Below are 18,796 nucleotides of genomic sequence, written 5' to 3' on the forward strand. Positions count from 1 at the left end.
GATCGTTCTTTTGATTGTTCCTTTTGGTTCAGGTAGGCTGTGTTACATCGGCCTGCTTCCCTTGGCACACTTTACTCAGCCAATATTCCCATTCATGGCCGAATCAAACTGTTGAGGCGTCCCTGGGCAAAGATCTGTTGTCCGGCTCTCCCGACCCCTCGTGCATGTCAAAAGCCCAGTCGAAGTCCAGACCTTAACCCCGTAGGACATCCGTGGGTGGACCTGAAGATGACTGTTCACGAATGCCTCCCATCCCAATCTCTTTAGCTTTAGAGGATCTGCTAGGAGAATTGCAACAAAAGGATGCAAAGCTTGTAGAGACTTAAGAAACTGCTGCCGAAGAAGCTTCCACAAAGTATTGGATAAGGATGAAAAAAAAATGTTGACATTCATGTTGAGTGTGGATTGATGGAAAATAATAATGATATCCATTAAGATTTAAATCTATTCCCCAATGGTAGTGCAAACAGTGAAGGAGTCTGAATATTAGCCTAATTGTGACTGTATAAACCTGTGCAGGAGTGTCAAAGGTAGTTCAAGGGTTGTAACAGAATTTTTAATGAATGTAGTGTAACAGTTGTTGGAGTTTTTTTTTTTTTTTCTTCTGTTGAATTTGTTAAATACATTTCTACTGCTGTCGACATGCTTTCTACACAGACAGAAACTGTAACACTGCTTATCTAATGTTTTTTGAATCATGTTTTTGGGTGACACTGTTTTCACGTTTGCCTTTTTTCTGCAGCTGCTTGTGAAGAATCTGCAGTTTGAAGATGGGAAGATGATTGCTGCTGCACAGTACTTTCGTTCCGGGACCAGTGCTGCTGTGGAGCTCACTGAGGAGGAGAAAACCTTTGCTGAGCAGATGAGGGTAGGACCTCCTCTCCTACTAATTCAAGGCAAGTTGGGAATAAAAGCTTTTGTCCGTGTGCTCACTTTTGACATAATATCTTCCAGGCAGTGTGGCAGAGCATCCTGACTAATGTGAGTCAGATCGAAGACTCCACGGATTTCTTCAAGTCTGGTGCTGCTTCCATGGATGTGGTCAGGTAATAAATAATAGAACTACATCAAATAGGTTTCTTTGTATTGTTCCTCTCTTACTTGTGTCATATTCTACTTGTATACACGTCAGTTCCCTGATTACCAGAATTACAAACATCTGAAAGTGACGTGGACAGGTTAGATTGTTTATATGATAGTAACATAACATCAAAAGTTATGGGAATGCATCTGTCTAGTGCTTTAAAAAAAAAAAATACAATCTGCAATGTGTTTAAACACATCCTGCAGCTTTAGTGGGTGACTCAAAACGTTTGCAGTGCCTTTCTGCATAAAGAACAGCAACTCGAGCCTCGTCAGTTTCAATGATTGATAATCAAGTTTCCACAACAAAAACATAAGCATTAAAATCTCCATATAGAACTCACCTTTCCGCATTATTGATTTTCATGCAAAATAGCCCATTTTAAATGGTTCCAGATTTCCCAGTGTGAGGATACGCTGCTTTTCCTTTCATTTATTTTCATAATTAGTATTTATTTTTAATGGTTTTAAGGCGATGGGAATTTCTTACTGTTTCCTATGTTTTTGAAAACAAGCTGGTTGATTAATTCAGAAGATAATCGGGATCAATTTATATTAAAAAAAAAAAAAAAAAAAATCAGTTGCAGTCTAATATAAATCCACTTCAACCAGCTACAACCGTAAAGAGCTCCATAGACATTACCCCCCACCTACTTCCACCTCCATTTCTGCCTTCAGGCTTGTGGAGGAGGTGAAGCTTCGGACCAGCAGCTGTCAGCTGCAGAACGAGGATGTCTACATGAACACCACCTTCCAGGATTTCATCCAGATGTGCGTTAGGAAACTCCGAGGGGAGGATGATGAAGAGGAACTGGTCGTCGACTATGTGAGCTGACTTAATTTTGAATTCACAGTATTTGTTGCTGTGAAGCGCAGGGAAGACAAGATGTTGTCATTTTTTTTTCACGTGCACTGTTTAACTACTCAGGTGGAAAAGAGCATTAACAACATGACCATAAAGATGCCTCATCAGCTGTTCATCAACGGAGAGTTTGTCGATGCAGAGGGAGGAAAGACCTACAAGACCATCAACCCCACTGACGGCTCGGTAAGGAACACCAATCATTATGTGCTACCACCTGAAAACCAATAAAAGTAATAAGAATACAAGCAACAAGAATGGGCAAAAATGGCAATGAATAATACAAATCATACATGTGTCATTAAAACAGTATGTACATATGCTTGTACAACAGTGCTCACGCAGAGGTGAGCTGTTATGATGAAAAGTAACAATGATTTCCTAAAATATTCTGTATGACAGCAGAGCTAAATTATTTTGTTGGATAATGAGTTTTGCTCTATTTGTGTCATGGAGTGGGTGGGATGGATTGTCCATGATAGAGAGCAGTTTTTTTTTTTTCAGTGATCTGCTCCTCACTGACTCAAACTACTCCAGGTTTTGACTAATGATAGTTCTAGCCTTGTGAAGGAGTTAATTGATCGCAATGACATCTCTGGCCTTGACGCTGCTCCCCCAGCAGACCACAGTGCAGTAGATGGCCCCTTGCAACCTTGCATTAAAAGATCTGAGCTGAGTCAGTTTAACCCCCGTCTTATACATGGGCGGCTGTGGTTCAGGTGGTAGCGCAGGTTCCCCACTAATCAAAAGGTTGTCAGTTCAATCCCCATTTATGATTCACATGTTGGTCCTTCAGTCCAGTCCGTCATTCAAGTTGACTTCCAAGTACTTGTAGCGATCCATTTCAATTCTCTCGCTAATGATTTGTGGCTTTGTGATTTATTTATTTTTTGCCCTGATTGTCCTTCAGGCCATCTGTGACGTGGCTCTGGCTCAGATAAGTGATGTGGACACGGCAGTGGCTGCTGCTAAGGAGGCCTTTGAAGAGGGGGAGTGGGGAAAGATGAACCCAAGAGACAGAGGCAGACTCATCTACAAGTCAGTATACAAACACACCGACGGCAACTGAAATTCAGCATCAATTAACAGAATGGTCTGTAGCGCAGCAATTTGACACCCAGACTTCCCACACGTACGGATGTGGACAAATTAATTGATACCCTTCCAGTATTTTTGTTCTAAGCCATATTTGGGTGCTTTTAGCTCTGTGTTTTGGTTCATTGTCCTGTTTGAGGACTCGTATTTTTCTTGCTGAATTAATCAAGCAGTTTAATGATGTCACTGACAATGTGCCTCATCTGCCACTCTGCCCACAGGTTGGCTGACCTGATGGAAGAGCACCAGGAAGAGCTAGCAACCATCGAATCCATTGACTCCGGAGCTGTTTACACTTTGGCCCTCAAAACCCATGTGGGCATGTCCATCCAAACTTTCCGCTACTTTGCTGGCTGGTGTGACAAGATCCAGGTAAGACAGCTGATTTAAAAACCTGAACCTCATCCTTTTATTTGCAGAGAAAATTAAATGAGATTTTGATACATCCCAGATACACTACACAGGTAAATACATTTAAATAATGATGAGGAATGATGATGATGTCCTTCTTTTACAGGGCAGCACCATCCCCATCAACCAGGCCAGGCCCAATCGTAACCTCACTTTCACCAAGAAGGAACCAATAGGGTGAGAAATGAAGGAGTGGATTTTAAAAAAAGTTTGATACATTACTTTGGTTTATGAACATGTATCTGAAGGACCATAGATGTATGAAGGAAAACAAGTTGGTGCCTCATTCTTTTAAATGCAAGTTGCAGTTAAACCTTTCCCTAATAGTTAGAAGGTTATCTGTATAATGTTCATGAATTCATTACTAATGAGAGCTAAAGGAATTTTAGGCTCAACAGAGCTGTGGCTCTTTGTCAGCCTGGTGATAGTGCTGAAAAGAAACCTGTTGTGTTTTCTTATTTTGCTATATGAATGATGAATAAAATGCAGTTATGCCATTAGGCTGGGCAAATTACTTCTTAATTAGTAGAATCCCAGCTTTCACAATGACTGCTTTAAAGTGTACATTTGCAAATTGTATCGAGGAGCTAGTCTCCTCTCTTTCATTACTCTGATTCATTAACACCCAAAAACTCTCCCTTTCTTTCTCCTCAGAGTGTGCGCCATCGTGATTCCTTGGAACTACCCTCTGATGATGCTAGCCTGGAAGACAGCAGCTTGCCTGACAGCTGGAAACACAGTTGTCCTCAAACCTGCACAGGTCAGAGTCCTATCTGACAGACACTGTTCTTAAGAAAGTAAAATTATTATTAATTTCTCTTTTATACTATTTGTTCCCAGGTGACTCCCTTGACAGCTCTGAAGTTTGCTGAGTTGGCAGCAAGAGCAGGTCTGCCCAAAGGAGTGGTCAACATTCTGCCTGGGTCAGGTAGGAACACAGACACAATAAATGAATGACGTGATCCTGACGATGACTGATGAAGCTCTGTGAGTTGTTATGGAACTGATCTTTTTCCTGTAGGTGCTCTGGTGGGTCAGCGTCTGTCCGACCATCCTGACGTCCGTAAACTTGGCTTCACAGGTTCCACTGAAATTGGTAAACACATCATGAAGAGGTGAGAAGTAAAGCACCTTTATAAAAGTCTCATCTAAACAAAGTGTAACATTAATGCTCACCTTTGTGTAATTGTTTTCTCCATTTAAAGCTGTGCTGTCAGTAACGTAAAGAAAGTCTCTCTTGAACTGGGTGGGAAATCCCCACTCATCATCTTCAGTGACTGTGACATGGACAAGGCTGTGCGCATGGTGTGTACATTAAGGGACATTTTTCTTTGTAATTTTCACACATGTAAATAGTTGCAGAAGTACGACCACCGTGTTGCTGTCTGTATATTTCAGGGCATGAGCTCAGTGTTCTTCAACAAGGGAGAGAATTGCATCGCAGCTGGCAGACTGTTTGTGGAAGACTCCATTCATGACCAGTTTGTGAAAAGAGTGGTATGTGTCCGTGGATTGCACACTGTCAATGTTTCTCTACTCAGATCACTGAACAGCAAAAAGCGGCGCTCTGATCTGGATTTATGTCAGCTTTGATTAATCACTTTTGACAGATCAGCTTTATTATTCTTTTTTTTACATTGAAGGCATCATGTTATGTGTTTGATTTTACAGTAACGGCCATTAGTTTCACATCAAATCATCATAATACTGTTCATACACTGACTCGTAGACGGAGAGCTTTCTTTCATACTGCTTATTTTAAAGTTCAACATGTTTAAGTTGAGCTTGATGCCCTGACAGCTCACCAACACCAAATGTAAACAAACAACATGGCTGAACCTGAGAAATTCATCTTTCTATGAAAGCTTAATGCCAGCAGCTTAATTGGATTCACATAATGAGTGTGGTCATCATATTTCACACAACAGCTAATTCCCAGGAAGGGAAAGAGGTTCTTTATCTAAGTGAGGAGGAGCGGTTGATCCTGTTGCGAGGTGTAACGCATCCTTTTAAAAGGAGTGACTGGTTGATAAAAAAAAAAAAAAAAAAAAGCTCTATGTGTTATAATTGGCATAGAATGGACATTGACATCCAGTGGAAATGAAATGAACTGCATCCCAATATGAGGCTGTGAAAGTGCTGTCAGAAATGGACCTATAAATGTTGCTGATATGACCTTTTTAAAGACTGTTTCTTTGTCTTTAATCTCAGATTGAGGAAGTCAGGAAGATGAAGGTTGGTGATCCACTGGACCGCTCCACAGACCACGGCCCTCAGAATCATAAAGCCCACCTGGACAAACTGGTGGAGTATTGTCAGACTGGCGTCAAGGAGGGAGCCACCCTGATCTGTGGTGGCAAACAGGTACAGCGACCAGGTAAGGCAACACAAGCTTGAAGTTATGAACCAGTCAATGTGGTCCACCTCTGTTATATTGGATTCTGTAGATGGATTTTATATTCATTTCACATGTAGGTCTGTAATGTGCTCTCTCTCTGTATGTCTGCTTCCAGGTTTCTTCTTTGAACCCACAGTGTTTACTGATGTGCAGGACCATATGTACATTGCTATAGAGGAGTCATTCGGCCCCGTCATGATCATTTCCAAGTTCAAGAATGGGTACGTTAAAATTCACCACTGCCCCCCCCTCCCCTCACACACACACACACACACACACTTTCTCCCCATTTATCACCTAAAACTAATCCTTACTGTCTCCCTGCCTTCAGTGAGGTGGAAGATGTCCTGAGGAGGGCCAACGCTACAGAGTACGGCCTGGCATCAGGGGTTTTCACCCGTGACATCAGCAAAGCTCTGTATGTCAGTGAAAGGCTCAATGCTGGCACCGTTTTCGTCAACACCTACAACAAGACTGATGTGGCTTCGCCATTCGGCGGCTTCAAGCAGTCTGGATTTGGCAAAGACCTGGGTAAGAAAAACTGCCGCTTTTACTGTATAGCTGTAGTTGTTGTTATTAATGTATCTCTATAATAAGTTTCATTGAAATCTAATAAAACAGTAAAAAAAAAAAAAATTCCCCAAATAGAATTATAAACACTAATTCTCACTTTTAATCTTAACTTGACTGCTTAAAACAGGCCTAAATTAACCTGTTTATTTTATCCATCAGACATACCTACATACCTTTTTTTTCTTTTATATTTTCACATTCATATTGCATTGAATTAACAGTTAATCGAATAAATAAACTAAGACTACTAAAATCTGCACCTAAAGTCTACTGTGAAAGTCCTGCATTTGACTTTTGATTCCACAAAACTGTTTTATAATTGGACCCTTAACCTAATATTTTGTTGCACAAACTTTCGAGGCAATCACTGCAAACAAGCAAGTTCACTTCAGGATATTTCTAGGCATTTGGATTCAACCTTTGTACTTGTTTTTGCTTGAACTTCAATCAGATGATATGGTTATGTGAAACCTGGCTTCTCAGAAGTCCAGCGTTTCTTATGCCGTGCTCTCTGGAATGTATCACTTACTATGACTTTCTCCAGGTAACACTGTTGTATTATACTAAAGGGCAATTGCCTAAGTGTTCATGAAGTTACTGTAAGTTGTGTTTTTATTACAAAATATTTGAATTAATCAATTCATAGAAAGTTAATTCCAAAATTTAAATTTCTCATTTATTCAGGTACTTATTTCTTAAACCATACAGTTATTTTAAGTCTCTATGACAGTAAAGTGAATACTATCCATATGTTGTTGTTGTTTTTTGACTGACTGGAGGACAAAATAAGGCATTTAAAATAGTATTATTCTCCACTGGGGAACAATTGAGAGGCTTGCTCTGAGGAGGTTGTGGCACAAACTGCTCAAACTACAGTCATGGTCAACACTTCACATCCCCTGCACGACTTACTGGTCCGAGAGCAGAGAGTTTTCAGTCCGAGGCCCCTTTAGCTCCGCTGTAATAAGGACCGCTCCTGGAAGTCGTTCTTGCCCATTGCAATAACAAAAGTATGACTTCCCTTTGTGGTGGAAGGGGATACTCATGAGGCAGAGCTACAAACACCCGCCTGTTTCCTCCCTGTGTGACCTTGCTGGTAACAAACCCACCTGGTAGCATCAGGACAGTGTAAGCCTGTGTTGACTCGTATCCATACTTACTGTCAGTGTCTGTGTCATTCCAACAGGACAAGACGCTCTTAATGAATACCTGAAGACAAAGGCCGTGACCATCGAGTATTGAGTTTCATCACAGGTGGCAGAAGACCGTTAGAGGGCCACCTAAAATAATGACGTGTGTGAACACTGACAGAGGAGACAAGCACAGGAACACACAAGGCAAATCAAGTGTTGCTAACTATGATACTGTATGTGCCCTAACATGCTCGTTGATTACACTGACCTGATAAATTCGTCTAACGCATCATTGTTTAATCCTCAATAACAGATCCATGTTGTATGAAAGTTTCCTAATATTGTCCTGAACTATGCAAATTAATGTTTTGTATTAGTTTGACCAAGTGATTTGAGTGTAATTTAGTTACAAGACAGCATTTCTAATATGGCTTACATTAGGTCAGACAAGTCCTACAAAATGTAACATTCACAATAAAATGTTTTGGCTATCAATGAAAACTGCTGAGCATCCCACTCTTGCAGACCCCTTTATTTGTTTATTTCTAAATCGTTTTTGGCAAATAAGTTTCGAAACTGCTGATGTTAACTCTAGATTCTCAAACTTGACCTCATGCACCGGTGCCACACTTACACATTCGTTTTTCATCTTGCTTGAAATAAAAGTCAAACTTCTTAAAAACATCAGCATTTAATGTCTTAAAAACAAAGACATACAAAGACTATCCTTCAAAAGAAATACAGTACAAGATGATTATTTCAACCAGGGAATAACTCCTTCAACAATATTAACAAGACAGACTCTCAGTGGCCAACTTCTACGAGTTAGTTTTTAGTACTCGCTTCAAATTTAGTTTTGATCAAGCGGAGTGTGCGAAAAGCATTATAACGGTAGGATATGAGAGGCTGCAAAAAGTAATTTTGCATCTTTGTCGTCATTTTGTAGCTCGAAGTTAAACTGTGTAAATTTACAGCAATTCCCGCAGTTTATGCAAGTTCTTATCTATAGAATCACTTTGCTTTCCTTAATAGTTATGTTTTGCATATTATAATAGTTTATATTTGCGAGTGTTTAAAGTGACTTTTTCAGTGTGCAGGACTTGGGACATCTGAAAATGTGTCCCACGTCAGCTCACAGGAAATCATGTACAAAAAACTATTCTTTTAAAAACATGGGTAATGGTGCATATTTTTAGACAATCTCTCCGGTGAGGCATTGCCAGTGTCGTGCGTTAAAAGTGCCACAAACAAAAACTTTTTTTTTTTTCATTTTTCATTTAGTCTCCCTTCCACACAGCTGGCCACGAATGAAGTGTGTGTGTGAAAGTCGGATCATCGGTTTTGGAAAAGGGAACAGAGAACTTGTTCCGTGTGCCATCGGGAGGGTGTGGGAGTTTATTTTAACACGCACATGCAGCTGAGACAGCCTCACTTTGAACTGTGAAGGACATTGCTTTTAAATGATAACAAAAAAGCACAGCTGTCAGCTTTCCCTTTATTTCCCAAACTAGACTCTGAACATGCAGAATAATATACAGTATGAGGCCTGTATTATAACTGACCCTTATTTATAAACTTAACAATAATATGTGGTGTTTTTTTTTTAAGCTTATTTAATTCAGTTCCTTCCTATTCTATCATAGTTGTGTAATTATGTCGTATATACTTGACCTACCTGGACATTACTGCCGCCACATAATTCCCCCTCTCGAGTAATAATCCTGGGCTGTTGTCTGATGTTGCATGAGATGCTGGTTGCTATGGAAAACTCAAAAGGTTTTTTTCTGGACCAATTTTTGCATTTCCTCACAATACATTTTGCGTTACTTGCAACAACTTCTGCATTTTTATGCATGACGGTAGTCTGCCGCTGGATGGGACTAAAGGCGGATTGTACTGCACCCTCAGCTGTGACTGCTCAGGCACAAGTCTCGTTATTTGCATTTAGACAGAAAACTAAAGGAGCTGGTTCACCAGTTCTCCCACTGACTGCTGCGGGGGCTGATTGAGACTGTGTTGAGGCTATTGGCTGTGATAATGACTGAGTGGCTGAGTTGTCACTGTGATTGTTACAGTTCTGGCTGTAACACATTCGTTTTTAATGAATGTAACAGTTACTACATTTAGCGGTCGTATGCAGTTGTGTACTGAAAAGGTTTGAAAGGTGGTTGTCTTAAAAATGTCATGGAAATTAGTTTTGTTTCAGTTATTCAGTTTTAAAATTTTGCCGGTCCAAGTGTGAAATAATATTTATTTAAGGGGAATCACTTTATTCTATATGTGTCATTTGAAATCCCCCCCCCTCCAAAAAAAAGGCTTTCCAGTTGTGCTCCTCAGGGCAACAGGGATGCGTTGAATAACTCGCCTGAGACCAACAGTCATGAAGTCATGACGACTTAAGTGCAGGCTGGAGCACAGAGGGGAGAACAAATAGAGGTTGGTAGAGGTTGTAAAACTGTCAATAGTTTAATATGTATATCTTGTGAAGCACCTCTTTTGTGGAATAAATGCTCAACTTACTGTTTTTTTAAATAATGTTTTTATAATGTATGACAATTTCACTTGGTAGCACTGCTTCAAAGATATTTTTGAGTTCTCACGATTTCAAGTCATAGTGGTGATGTTCCCATGGAAATGCAGGACACGCTGATGCACTGAAACTTTAAGAGCCCACAGTTACCAACAAAATAGAGCAAACAAGCAAAACATTTTAACAGAAGCAAAAGACGCCCAGACACTGCTTGGGGTTCAGAGGGTTATTCCCGAATTCCTGTGGTGTTTCGGCAACTGGAAAAATCCATGTAGATTAAGCCAGAGCAGCAGCAGCAGCCAAATTTGGAGCAGTAACCACATCCAGCCACGGCTCCACCCGTCACAGCCTTTATTGCAATTAAATGAGTAATGTGCACCAAGTGTCACCCCCTCTTTCCTTTCTGTACTACCTGCCTACCTGGTTTCCCTCAGCTGGCAATGTGTTTTAACAGGACTAGATAAAAAAAAAAAAACTGTTTCCTGTTGGTCAGTCATATGGAAATTCAAAAATTGATCCAAAAAACAAAAAAATCCCCCATCGTGACTTTTTGTGGGATTTGTATCAATGCGCTCATGGTAAAATTTGTAAAACCTACAGTTAACAGAACTAGTTGATTTATTGTGAAATGATAATCGATCACTACAAAGTGAACTCTAAAAATATTTGAGATCAAGATCTAATGTAGCTCCATTTAAACTGTGTACAAGACCACACGGTGGTTTTCACGTCTTCGTGTGGACTTGCGTGTGTCTCATCATGTCCTTCTTGTATGCAAAAGGTCTGGAGCAGATGCCGCAGCGATAAGGTTTCTCTCCTGTGTGCATTCTCATGTGACTTATCAGGTTGCTCCTCTGTCTGAATCCTTTCTTGCACACTTCGCATGTGTACGGCGTCTCCACTGTGTGGATCCTCATGTGTATTCTCAGAGACTCACCTCGTGCAAATCTCCTGCCACATTCTTTACAACAGTGTGGCTTCTGTCCTGTGTGGATCAGCATGTGCCTTTTTAAATGGGTCCTCGTGGTAAACGTTTTGCCGCAGATGTGACACAGATTGTCCTCCTTATATGTCTCTAAGAGTTGAGGCCCAATCTCTGCAGATACTGCATGATTTGAAGGACGGATAGCGGGCGTATTGTTTGCGTGTGTTTTAAGATGTATCGTTAACGAATACCTGCGGTGGAAAGCTTTTCCACATAGCTTACAGCAAAAAGGTTTCTCATTTGTCCTTGGCTGAGTGTTTAAGATGGGACCGTCCTGTCTTTGCTTCACACTTGCATTTGCCTTCGCCGCCGTCGAGCACGAGTTTAAGCCACTGCCCTTCATCCATTCGGCATCACCGGTATCATTTTCAGCCCCACTATCAGAGGAGATTGGCTGGCAGAAATCGAACCCTCCGTATCCATCCATTTCCTCTTCAGTTTTCTTCCACTCTGTTGACGTGTGGGGTAGAAGAAGCGCTCCCTCTGTGCCGGCCACAGTTTGGCTCTGACAACAAGACTCTGTCCTCTGCTCAGACTTGACAAAAGCAAAGGCTTCTCCTTGAAACAGGTCCTGCAGTCTCCCTTTGTCTCCGCTCGGCCAGTGTTCCTTTTTCTCCAGAAATTCTGGTCTCGGTGTGTGCAGCTTCACCCCTACCTGCCTGTCCTCTGTGCATGAAGGCTGGATGGAGACACTGGGCACTGGGGAGGCTGTGGACACGGTGGGAAAGAATATGTGGATGACAAACATCACTAATACACATGGCAAGATGTGTCATACTGCAACACGAGACAATACTCTTTCTATTCTGCACATATGCTATATTTAGATTTGTTTTTTTTACTTATAACTTCACTTAAGGTTATAATACAACTTATAAACATCTCTGCAAATGTTATCATTGAAGAAATTAGATAAAGCAAGACAAATAATTGCTTTGTTTAGAATTTACATGCAAAAATAAGATTTACATTTCCTTTCATTTGAAGCGATCATGGTGATGTTTTGACTCTTGAATGAGTAAAACTCACCATCCTCTCATCTCCAGCACAAAACTTAATTGTTGTTGTTTTTTTTTGCCGAGCATGAAAACGGCAACAAACAAACCTGCTTTAAAACAACAACAAAAAATACATATCCAGGGCAATAAAAGTACTAGTTTCTATCACATAGACAGTCCCTGTACCCAAATAAAGAACACGAATCGGACACTGCACCCTGTTGCGCGCGGCAGCGGGATGTCCACTGAGCAGACAGAAGTTACGCACTTTTATTGACCACCGGTACCTGCGCAATTTCACCATGACCTGAAACTCGAGCTACATCAAATTGCGTGTCATTTGGCGCACAGAGGGAAGTCACAGGTGGGGGGGGGGCAAGTATGGTTAACAACCACGCAGACGTCAAAGAAAACTCGCCCGGTTTGCGCCTTCAGAGGTCTTGACAGAGACGCGCTCTGCCCCTCCGAAAAAAAAAACGCGAACGTCACTTTACGCATCGACCCAGCTCGTCGCTCCACGACCCCTCGACTTTCTGAAGCGATTTAACGATCGAAAGTGCGCTCTGAGCTGAACATTAGGTTCATGGTTGAGATGATAAATCCGCGTGTGCCAGTTGTCACTTACAGATCTGTAACACAGCTGCTTGTTTTGAATCGAGGTTTTACTTTACGGGGGAAAAAAAAAAAAAAAAAACCGGGCGTGTTGCCCGGATGCGTGCCGAGACCTCGAGAGACCGGAACCATCGTGAATGTACGGGTCTCGTCGCCGGCGGGAGCCAGCCTAAATAAAGCGGCTGATCACCAACCTTGTGTGAACACCTCCTCCCGTTTCAGAGCCTCCGCTAGCGTTAGCAGCTCGCTGTATTTCACATCCTCCGTTGACCCATAAATGTCGCTTTGAAACTCTAAGATGGTTCTTTCCACAGCGCCGAAGATTTCCTCCGCTGCCGCTGTGAGTCGCTCATTGACAAATAGTTTTAGCTGATGTAACTTAGACATTTTGTACGAAAAGAAAACAAACCGACGGTGGTCACTTCTTCTTCTCTGGCAGATCAGATGCGGAAGTGGGGAGTTGCTGCCCTCTTCTGTTCGGTTGATCCTTCTTCTTCTTCTTCTTCTACATCTTTGGGTTTTAAGGGAAGCTTGCATCCATAATCTGTGCAACATTATGGATAGTAGTGCGTACTGCCATCTTCTGATTCTAGTTACTTCCTACGGCTCCCAGCCTGTTAGACTATGTGTATCAGTCCTCACCAGGAAGCTGACCAAACATCTTCCGCCTTGTCCCCACACTTAAGAACGCCTTTCAACCCTGTTCCAGTCCTACTTAATCTTCTCAACTCATTCATCAAGTCATTCCTCTGTGCCACATAGGCTACCTCCCACAATTATCCATCACGTGTTCTACAGTTTCTGTTAGTTGGTGATGTTCACAAAGTCCTGTTTAGTGCTTTCCGATTATATTGTGCTGTTCAGTTCGCTATGACCTATTCTCAACCTATTTGTTATTGTTCGCTCTTTCCTGCTGCCTTCTGTTCTTCTTCCAAGTCCAACTCTATTGTGTTCTGCGTGTCTTACAGCCTATTTTGTCTTAGTTCTATTTCCTTCTATTTCCTTTTACTTAGGAATGATATAACCTGGAGATGACTTTGATAGAGAAAGAAATATATCAACAGTTGAATTGCACAAAAAAAAAAAAAACATAAAACAGCAACCAGCCTGTGTCAATACTGAAAAAGGGCCCCAGACCACCAAGTGCCTCAAAAGCTCCAGGTTCAAACACTCATTATCTATTGTCCATGATTTAAAGGGACACTCCAGCAATTTAGCATTGCTGTGCTGTAGCCTATTCCAGATGGGCAACAAGAGACCGATTTAAAGAAACAGCCAGGGCCAAAATATCTTTAAGCCAGAAACATCAGATTCCACCATGCACTTTTGAAAGCGACATCAGGGTTATTTTTGCTAGATTATTTAAAAAGCTCCCTTCATGGTTATTGGTCATGGCTCTGAGCCATAGAAGACATACAACTGCATTAAGTGCATTGGGGCCGTAGCACTTTAAAATGTGAATTATTTGATCAAATAACATAAGCTAATTAAAATGGTCCTCTTTTATGCATGCGTAATTCCTAAAATTGGGTTTTGTCTACCAGAAACTGACACACAGAGATGTTTAATGCTCAAGCAAAGGAGTTATGGTAGGTAAGTAGGCCTATACTGCAGATGTGAAATTTTAGATCAGCGTGAATGAGACCTGCATGAAGGGTGATTTTGAAGAGGTCTGTGAGTGGTAGGTAGGTAGGTAGGTATATACTTTATTAAGAGTGCACCTCCATCAACTACAGGCACACAACACAAACTGCAATATTTGTACTCTCTTTTATGCTTATGGGCCGATATTGCTGAAATGTGCCAGCTGATAGCTGTCTTTGTCCTCCAGACAGGTATCCGTTTAACATCTGATTTTTCATAAAGGAGGGGCTTTGAGGCTCCCTCTATGTGGTGTGATTAGTTTGGGCAGAGTCTAAAACAGGTCTCACTCCAAAAGTGCGCAACCCTGCTGGTTGGTATTTGGGAAAGTACACCATAAAGAGAAAGTTCTGTCGCAGCAATGTTATAGCCTTTCTTTGCACACCCATGTGTTTTGAATTAGTCTAGATACAGCAGTTGTTGACATTTGCCAGTTGAAGATAAATCTGGGACAGCTGCGGGAAGGATACACTTTTTCCCTGAGTTACTATTTTATTTGAAAAGAAACGCATTAGGTCATTTTTAGCCAACCGAGAGTTAAAGAAATACAAGGTTGAACAAAGCTGTGACTCTTTGACAGCCTGGTTACATAACCAGCAATATTATAAATCCAAATGTTTAAAAAAAAAAAAAAAAAACAATAGTCAGACAAAAGAGGGGTTTGAGAAAACACGAGGCTAAATGTTAAATTTCAGTTTCAGATCGAGGTTGTGACTAAAACGGTGTGTGGGTTAATTTACATAGCGACGTTGTGGCAGTTTATCATTCCCAGATGAACAGGACGAAGCTGCGCTGCGCTCTGCTGGACGACAGCTGAATCGTTCATCAAATACAATAAAAAAAAATAAAAAAAATTTAAAAAGGGGTGCATTTTGTGCATTTTGGCCATCCTCTCATTATGATCACACCATCGTTTTTCGCGTGAACAACCCACTCGCCAATTTCATTGGTGCTCGTTGTAAACTGGGATGGGCACCATTCTGCAGGAGCGAGTGACACAACCGTGTCTGGAGAGGGTCTCCATCAGAGAGAGGGAATGGAAGAAGAAGGCTTCGTGGAGCAACAATAGGCCTAATGTGGCCAGGTAGCGTCAGATATTATTATTATTATTATTATTATTATTATTATTATTATTATGTATTATTAAACAGTAATAGACGGTGGAGACGGAGGTGCTGTTTATTTGGTAGACGTTAATGGGGCATCAGTGGCGGCGCGGAGACGCTGGTTGATGGTGTGTGACTGCACTTTGATCTATGAGCGCTCACTGTATGCGCAAACACATTACAAATACCGCCATGTCCGTCCTGCAAACAGCCGCTTTTGTTATTGTCTCTAAATGCCTATATCTATTTTATTTTTTTTCTCAGACAGTTTTATCTGGGTCAATGAATGTGTTTAATATTTAATTTTTTTTCAATATATTTTTCTCAAGCAACAAAATGGGAAGGCGGCAGTCACAAAGGAAGTCTCTGCCGCCGCAGGACACGTTCCCAAGTCAGGACAATAATGACGAGAAAGTAAGTGAGGAGTAAGACTTAGACGATGTGTCGATGAAATCCATCCGACTGGAAAATGATCTGCAACTAGTTTCATTAATGATTTTTTTTTTTTTAAGCATAAATGGCCAAAAGTTTCAGATTTCAGCTTCTCATTTATTTGGATTTGCTGGTTTTGCTTCTTTTAAAACTATACCTTTTAAGTTTTGAATGTTTCCTCAGAGATATCACGATTTTCTATATGTTTAGACATGCATGCCCTACAGAGAGCTGTGGAATCAGCTTGAAGTAGGATATTTAACAGACGTTCAGTCCAAAAACAACTGACAACTTATCAACCTTGCTACTTCAACAACCCCTCACTCAATTTACTGCCTGAATGAAATTTCAAATTGACTATTTTTTAATCAATAAGGTGATTGGCAGGACAATTTTATGGTTGCCCTGAAATTAAAACATTGTATTTTGAAAAAAAAAAGAAAACACAAGCAAACCAAGAAAACCTCTGCAGTTTGATGAGAAAAAAATGCTTCAAATAAAGGAAACACAACCAAATGCAGAAACAAACTGCACCCACATCTGTATTTGGTTGTGTTTTCTGTAATTGCACATTTGTTTGTTTTCTTAATATTGTGCTGGTATTGTCAAATTGGTGAAGATGTTTTCTTAAATTGCTTTTTGACTTACACGGTGATGCAAATTGTCAAAAAAGATTAATAGTGGAAATCAGCATTAGTTTCAGCCATATAATGTACATGTATCAGTGATAAGAGAACAATGTAATGTATGATAACAGTAACCTGTCTGTAATCTCAGAGGCTGCAGCAAAGAAGAAAGCACAGGCCTAACACCTCCTTGACCAAATCCAATAATCAACACAGGTGAGATTACTGTGCAGATTTTGTCTTATTCTGTTCTGCCTGGGTGCTAAAATAATAACATTTACTTTTCCCCACAGTGCTCAGGGAACCTCAGACTCAAAGTCTCACCCGGTGTCCCCTGCAGCGGACAGGATGGAGCCGAAGGGGCAGCTGGCTGCTCAGCGCTGCGGCCACAGAGAACACAAGCACACAGGTCTCAGAAGGAGCAGACACACAGCAGCCTTCCCCTGCCACCACATGTCTGATGCAATCACTGATCTACCAGAGAGACACTCACCGGAGCCAGAGGTTGGAGGTCTCGGAGAGGAGGATGATGATGACACTGACTTGTCGGAGTCAGAGAAACTTTCTGCGTCGCCCTCTGGTCATGTTCCTCCGCAGCTCGAGCTCAGGCCAGAGGTCATTGAAGCTGCAAATTGCTCCTCTCGCAGCCACAGTACTGGAAGACATGGCCATGGTGGTTTTGACTTCCCAGACTTCCTCCCTCCACCTTTTAATTCATGGAGCCTGAGTCAGCTGGCTGTTTTCTATAACATGGAGGGCCAGGGGGCCCCTCGGCCCAGGCCTGTAGGCCCTTTGGAAAGGTACCTGGAGAGGTTGCTGCAGCTGGAGTGGCGTCAGATCCAGACTGTCCAGGAGGAGAGTGGGAAGACCGAGGTGTCAGAAATTATATCCAGCTGTCACAGGTCACCGGCTGCTGCCTCATCACGCCTAAGCTCTCCCAAGTGCATCCTCCAGAGTCAGCGTGCCTTCCCCATTACCATCCTCTCCCCCCTGGCCAGTCACTCCACCCTGCTCTCCGGCTGCACCTGCACTCTCTGCCAGATACGCTACTCCGCCTTTAGCGCGTCGTGCTGCCGCTCCTCTCACGCTGCTCAGTCCAGACTGAGTTCCATGCTGGAGTGCAGCAGGGCGCCTGTGTCGCACCCCAAAAGGAGCTACAGCGAGAGCCGGGTGCATTCTACAGACAGGGGCTCCCGGGTTCAGAGGTTCAGCAGCCCCGTGAGGACCAACAACCACCTGAGGAGAATGCAAGCTTCAGGAAACATCCGCAACCCCGTCCAAGGTGCTACTACTACTACTACTACTACTACTAGGCCTCACTCCTACCTGCCTACTGCCTGGGATTCTAGTGACCTCACTGGGAAGGGGGATGTGTTAGACTATAGGACAGGAGGGTTTAGGAGAAGGAGTGGCTCAGAGCAGAGGAGAGGTGGAGTAGAAAGACAACAGAATGGATCAGAGAAAAGACGGAGTGGCTCTGAGTGTAGAAAAGGAGGAGCTGAGAGGATGAGAGCAGCTGAGTTTAAGGAACGGGAAATAAAACCAGATGCTGTCACTGCAATAATGGACAATTTACCTGGGTCAAAATATTCTCCTATAAGGAGGCCAAGCAGACCGAAACAGGTTGAATTTATTACATAACAGCAAGTTAACTGCTGTATTTGTATTCTGAATGCCATAACTATATTCACTATTGTTTATGAATGAACATTTTCAGTCATTCTTCTTTATTTGAATGGGTTTACAACAAGTACAGCAAGCTTGTTCATGTATTACTATTATATGTACTGTGTATTATTTGCCTGATTTTTTTGTTCTTTTGATTGTCACATGATTATGTTGACTCCAATACTGTAATTGCAGTCAAATAAGCTAATGCCCCAGTGGATGTTTACATGATTGATCATACATAAAGAGCCTGCGGATTTATATATGACATTTTTGTTTCATTAAAATAATCCTGTAAGCCTTTTTCAACACAATAGATTTTGTATATGTTTGTACGAATGACTTTTCAACACTGTTAGGTAAATTAAGTACCCAACACTACAACGTCTCTCAAAACAAATATATAAATAGTCACAAAAAGTTATTAAAGGATACCAAACATTTTTAATTGAAAAGTGTCATTCTTCAGATCAATAAGGCATAGGCTATTTTTGCCTGGAAAACAAACAAAGATGAAAATAAAACAATTCAGTCAGTGACAGCTTCTTCGCTTCTAAGGTTGACATGAGCAGTCTTGGACTGCATGGGTAAGAGAAACTTAGGAGAATGTTGAAATGAGGAAATTCTTTACATCCACATCACC

General features: G+C 41.6%; 3 protein-coding genes across 3 annotated transcripts in view; 2 read left to right on the forward strand and 1 right to left on the reverse strand.

The window, feature by feature from the left end:
* aldh1l1 (aldehyde dehydrogenase 1 family, member L1) overlaps window positions 1–8,056 on the forward strand; it is a 28,601-nt gene extending 20,545 nt beyond the window's left edge. The window contains exons 8-23 of the mRNA XM_069174889.1: window positions 743–868; window positions 955–1,046; window positions 1,762–1,909; window positions 2,012–2,131; window positions 2,856–2,983; window positions 3,262–3,412; window positions 3,558–3,628; window positions 4,106–4,211; window positions 4,292–4,379; window positions 4,473–4,566; window positions 4,657–4,756; window positions 4,850–4,948; window positions 5,663–5,828; window positions 5,965–6,070; window positions 6,181–6,380; window positions 7,609–8,056. Coding sequence (XP_069030990.1) covers window positions 743–868; window positions 955–1,046; window positions 1,762–1,909; window positions 2,012–2,131; window positions 2,856–2,983; window positions 3,262–3,412; window positions 3,558–3,628; window positions 4,106–4,211; window positions 4,292–4,379; window positions 4,473–4,566; window positions 4,657–4,756; window positions 4,850–4,948; window positions 5,663–5,828; window positions 5,965–6,070; window positions 6,181–6,380; window positions 7,609–7,664 — 1,851 coding nt within the window. The 3' untranslated portion in view covers window positions 7,665–8,056. The remainder of the gene's footprint in view (window positions 1–742; window positions 869–954; window positions 1,047–1,761; window positions 1,910–2,011; window positions 2,132–2,855; window positions 2,984–3,261; window positions 3,413–3,557; window positions 3,629–4,105; window positions 4,212–4,291; window positions 4,380–4,472; window positions 4,567–4,656; window positions 4,757–4,849; window positions 4,949–5,662; window positions 5,829–5,964; window positions 6,071–6,180; window positions 6,381–7,608) is intronic.
* A 2,357-nt stretch (window positions 8,057–10,413) lies between these two features.
* Window positions 10,414–13,111, reverse strand: LOC138213712 (zinc finger protein 605-like). Its single transcript, XM_069174995.1, has 2 exons — window positions 12,875–13,111; window positions 10,414–11,778 (listed from the first exon to the last, which is right to left on the reverse strand). The coding sequence occupies exons 1-2, from the start codon at window positions 13,065–13,067 to the stop codon at window positions 10,811–10,813; spliced, it is 1,161 nt and encodes a 386-aa protein (XP_069031096.1). The 5' UTR covers window positions 13,068–13,111; the 3' UTR covers window positions 10,414–10,810.
* Window positions 13,112–14,870: 1,759 nt separating this feature from the next.
* Window positions 14,871–18,596, forward strand: fam217bb (family with sequence similarity 217 member Bb). Its single transcript, XM_069175302.1, has 4 exons — window positions 14,871–15,405; window positions 15,757–15,841; window positions 16,637–16,701; window positions 16,779–18,596. The coding sequence occupies exons 1-4, from the start codon at window positions 15,290–15,292 to the stop codon at window positions 18,124–18,126; spliced, it is 1,614 nt and encodes a 537-aa protein (XP_069031403.1). The 5' UTR covers window positions 14,871–15,289; the 3' UTR covers window positions 18,127–18,596.
* The last annotated feature ends 200 nt before the right edge of the window (window positions 18,597–18,796 follow it).

Source organism: Embiotoca jacksoni, unplaced genomic scaffold, assembly GCF_022577435.1.
Source record: "Embiotoca jacksoni isolate LCO1_2020_lvr unplaced genomic scaffold, fEmbJac1.0.p SCAF_1, whole genome shotgun sequence".
Classification (NCBI taxonomy): Eukaryota; Metazoa; Chordata; class Actinopteri; family Embiotocidae; genus Embiotoca; species Embiotoca jacksoni.

Coding starts and splice junctions, on each gene's coding strand:
- LOC138213712 (XM_069174995.1), bottom strand. CDS start 13,067: ATGTCTAAGTTACATCAGCTAAAACTATTTGTCAATGAGCGACTCACA. Junction 11,779..12,874: donor GGAGGAGGTGTTCACACAAG/GTTGGTGATCAG, acceptor CCGTGTCCACAG/CCTCCCCAGTGCCCAGTGTC.
- fam217bb (XM_069175302.1), top strand. CDS start 15,290: ATGGGCACCATTCTGCAGGAGCGAGTGACACAACCGTGTCTGGAGAGG. Junction 15,842..16,636: donor AGGACAATAATGACGAGAAA/GTAAGTGAGGAG, acceptor CTGTAATCTCAG/AGGCTGCAGCAAAGAAGAAA. Junction 16,702..16,778: donor AAATCCAATAATCAACACAG/GTGAGATTACTG, acceptor TTTTCCCCACAG/TGCTCAGGGAACCTCAGACT.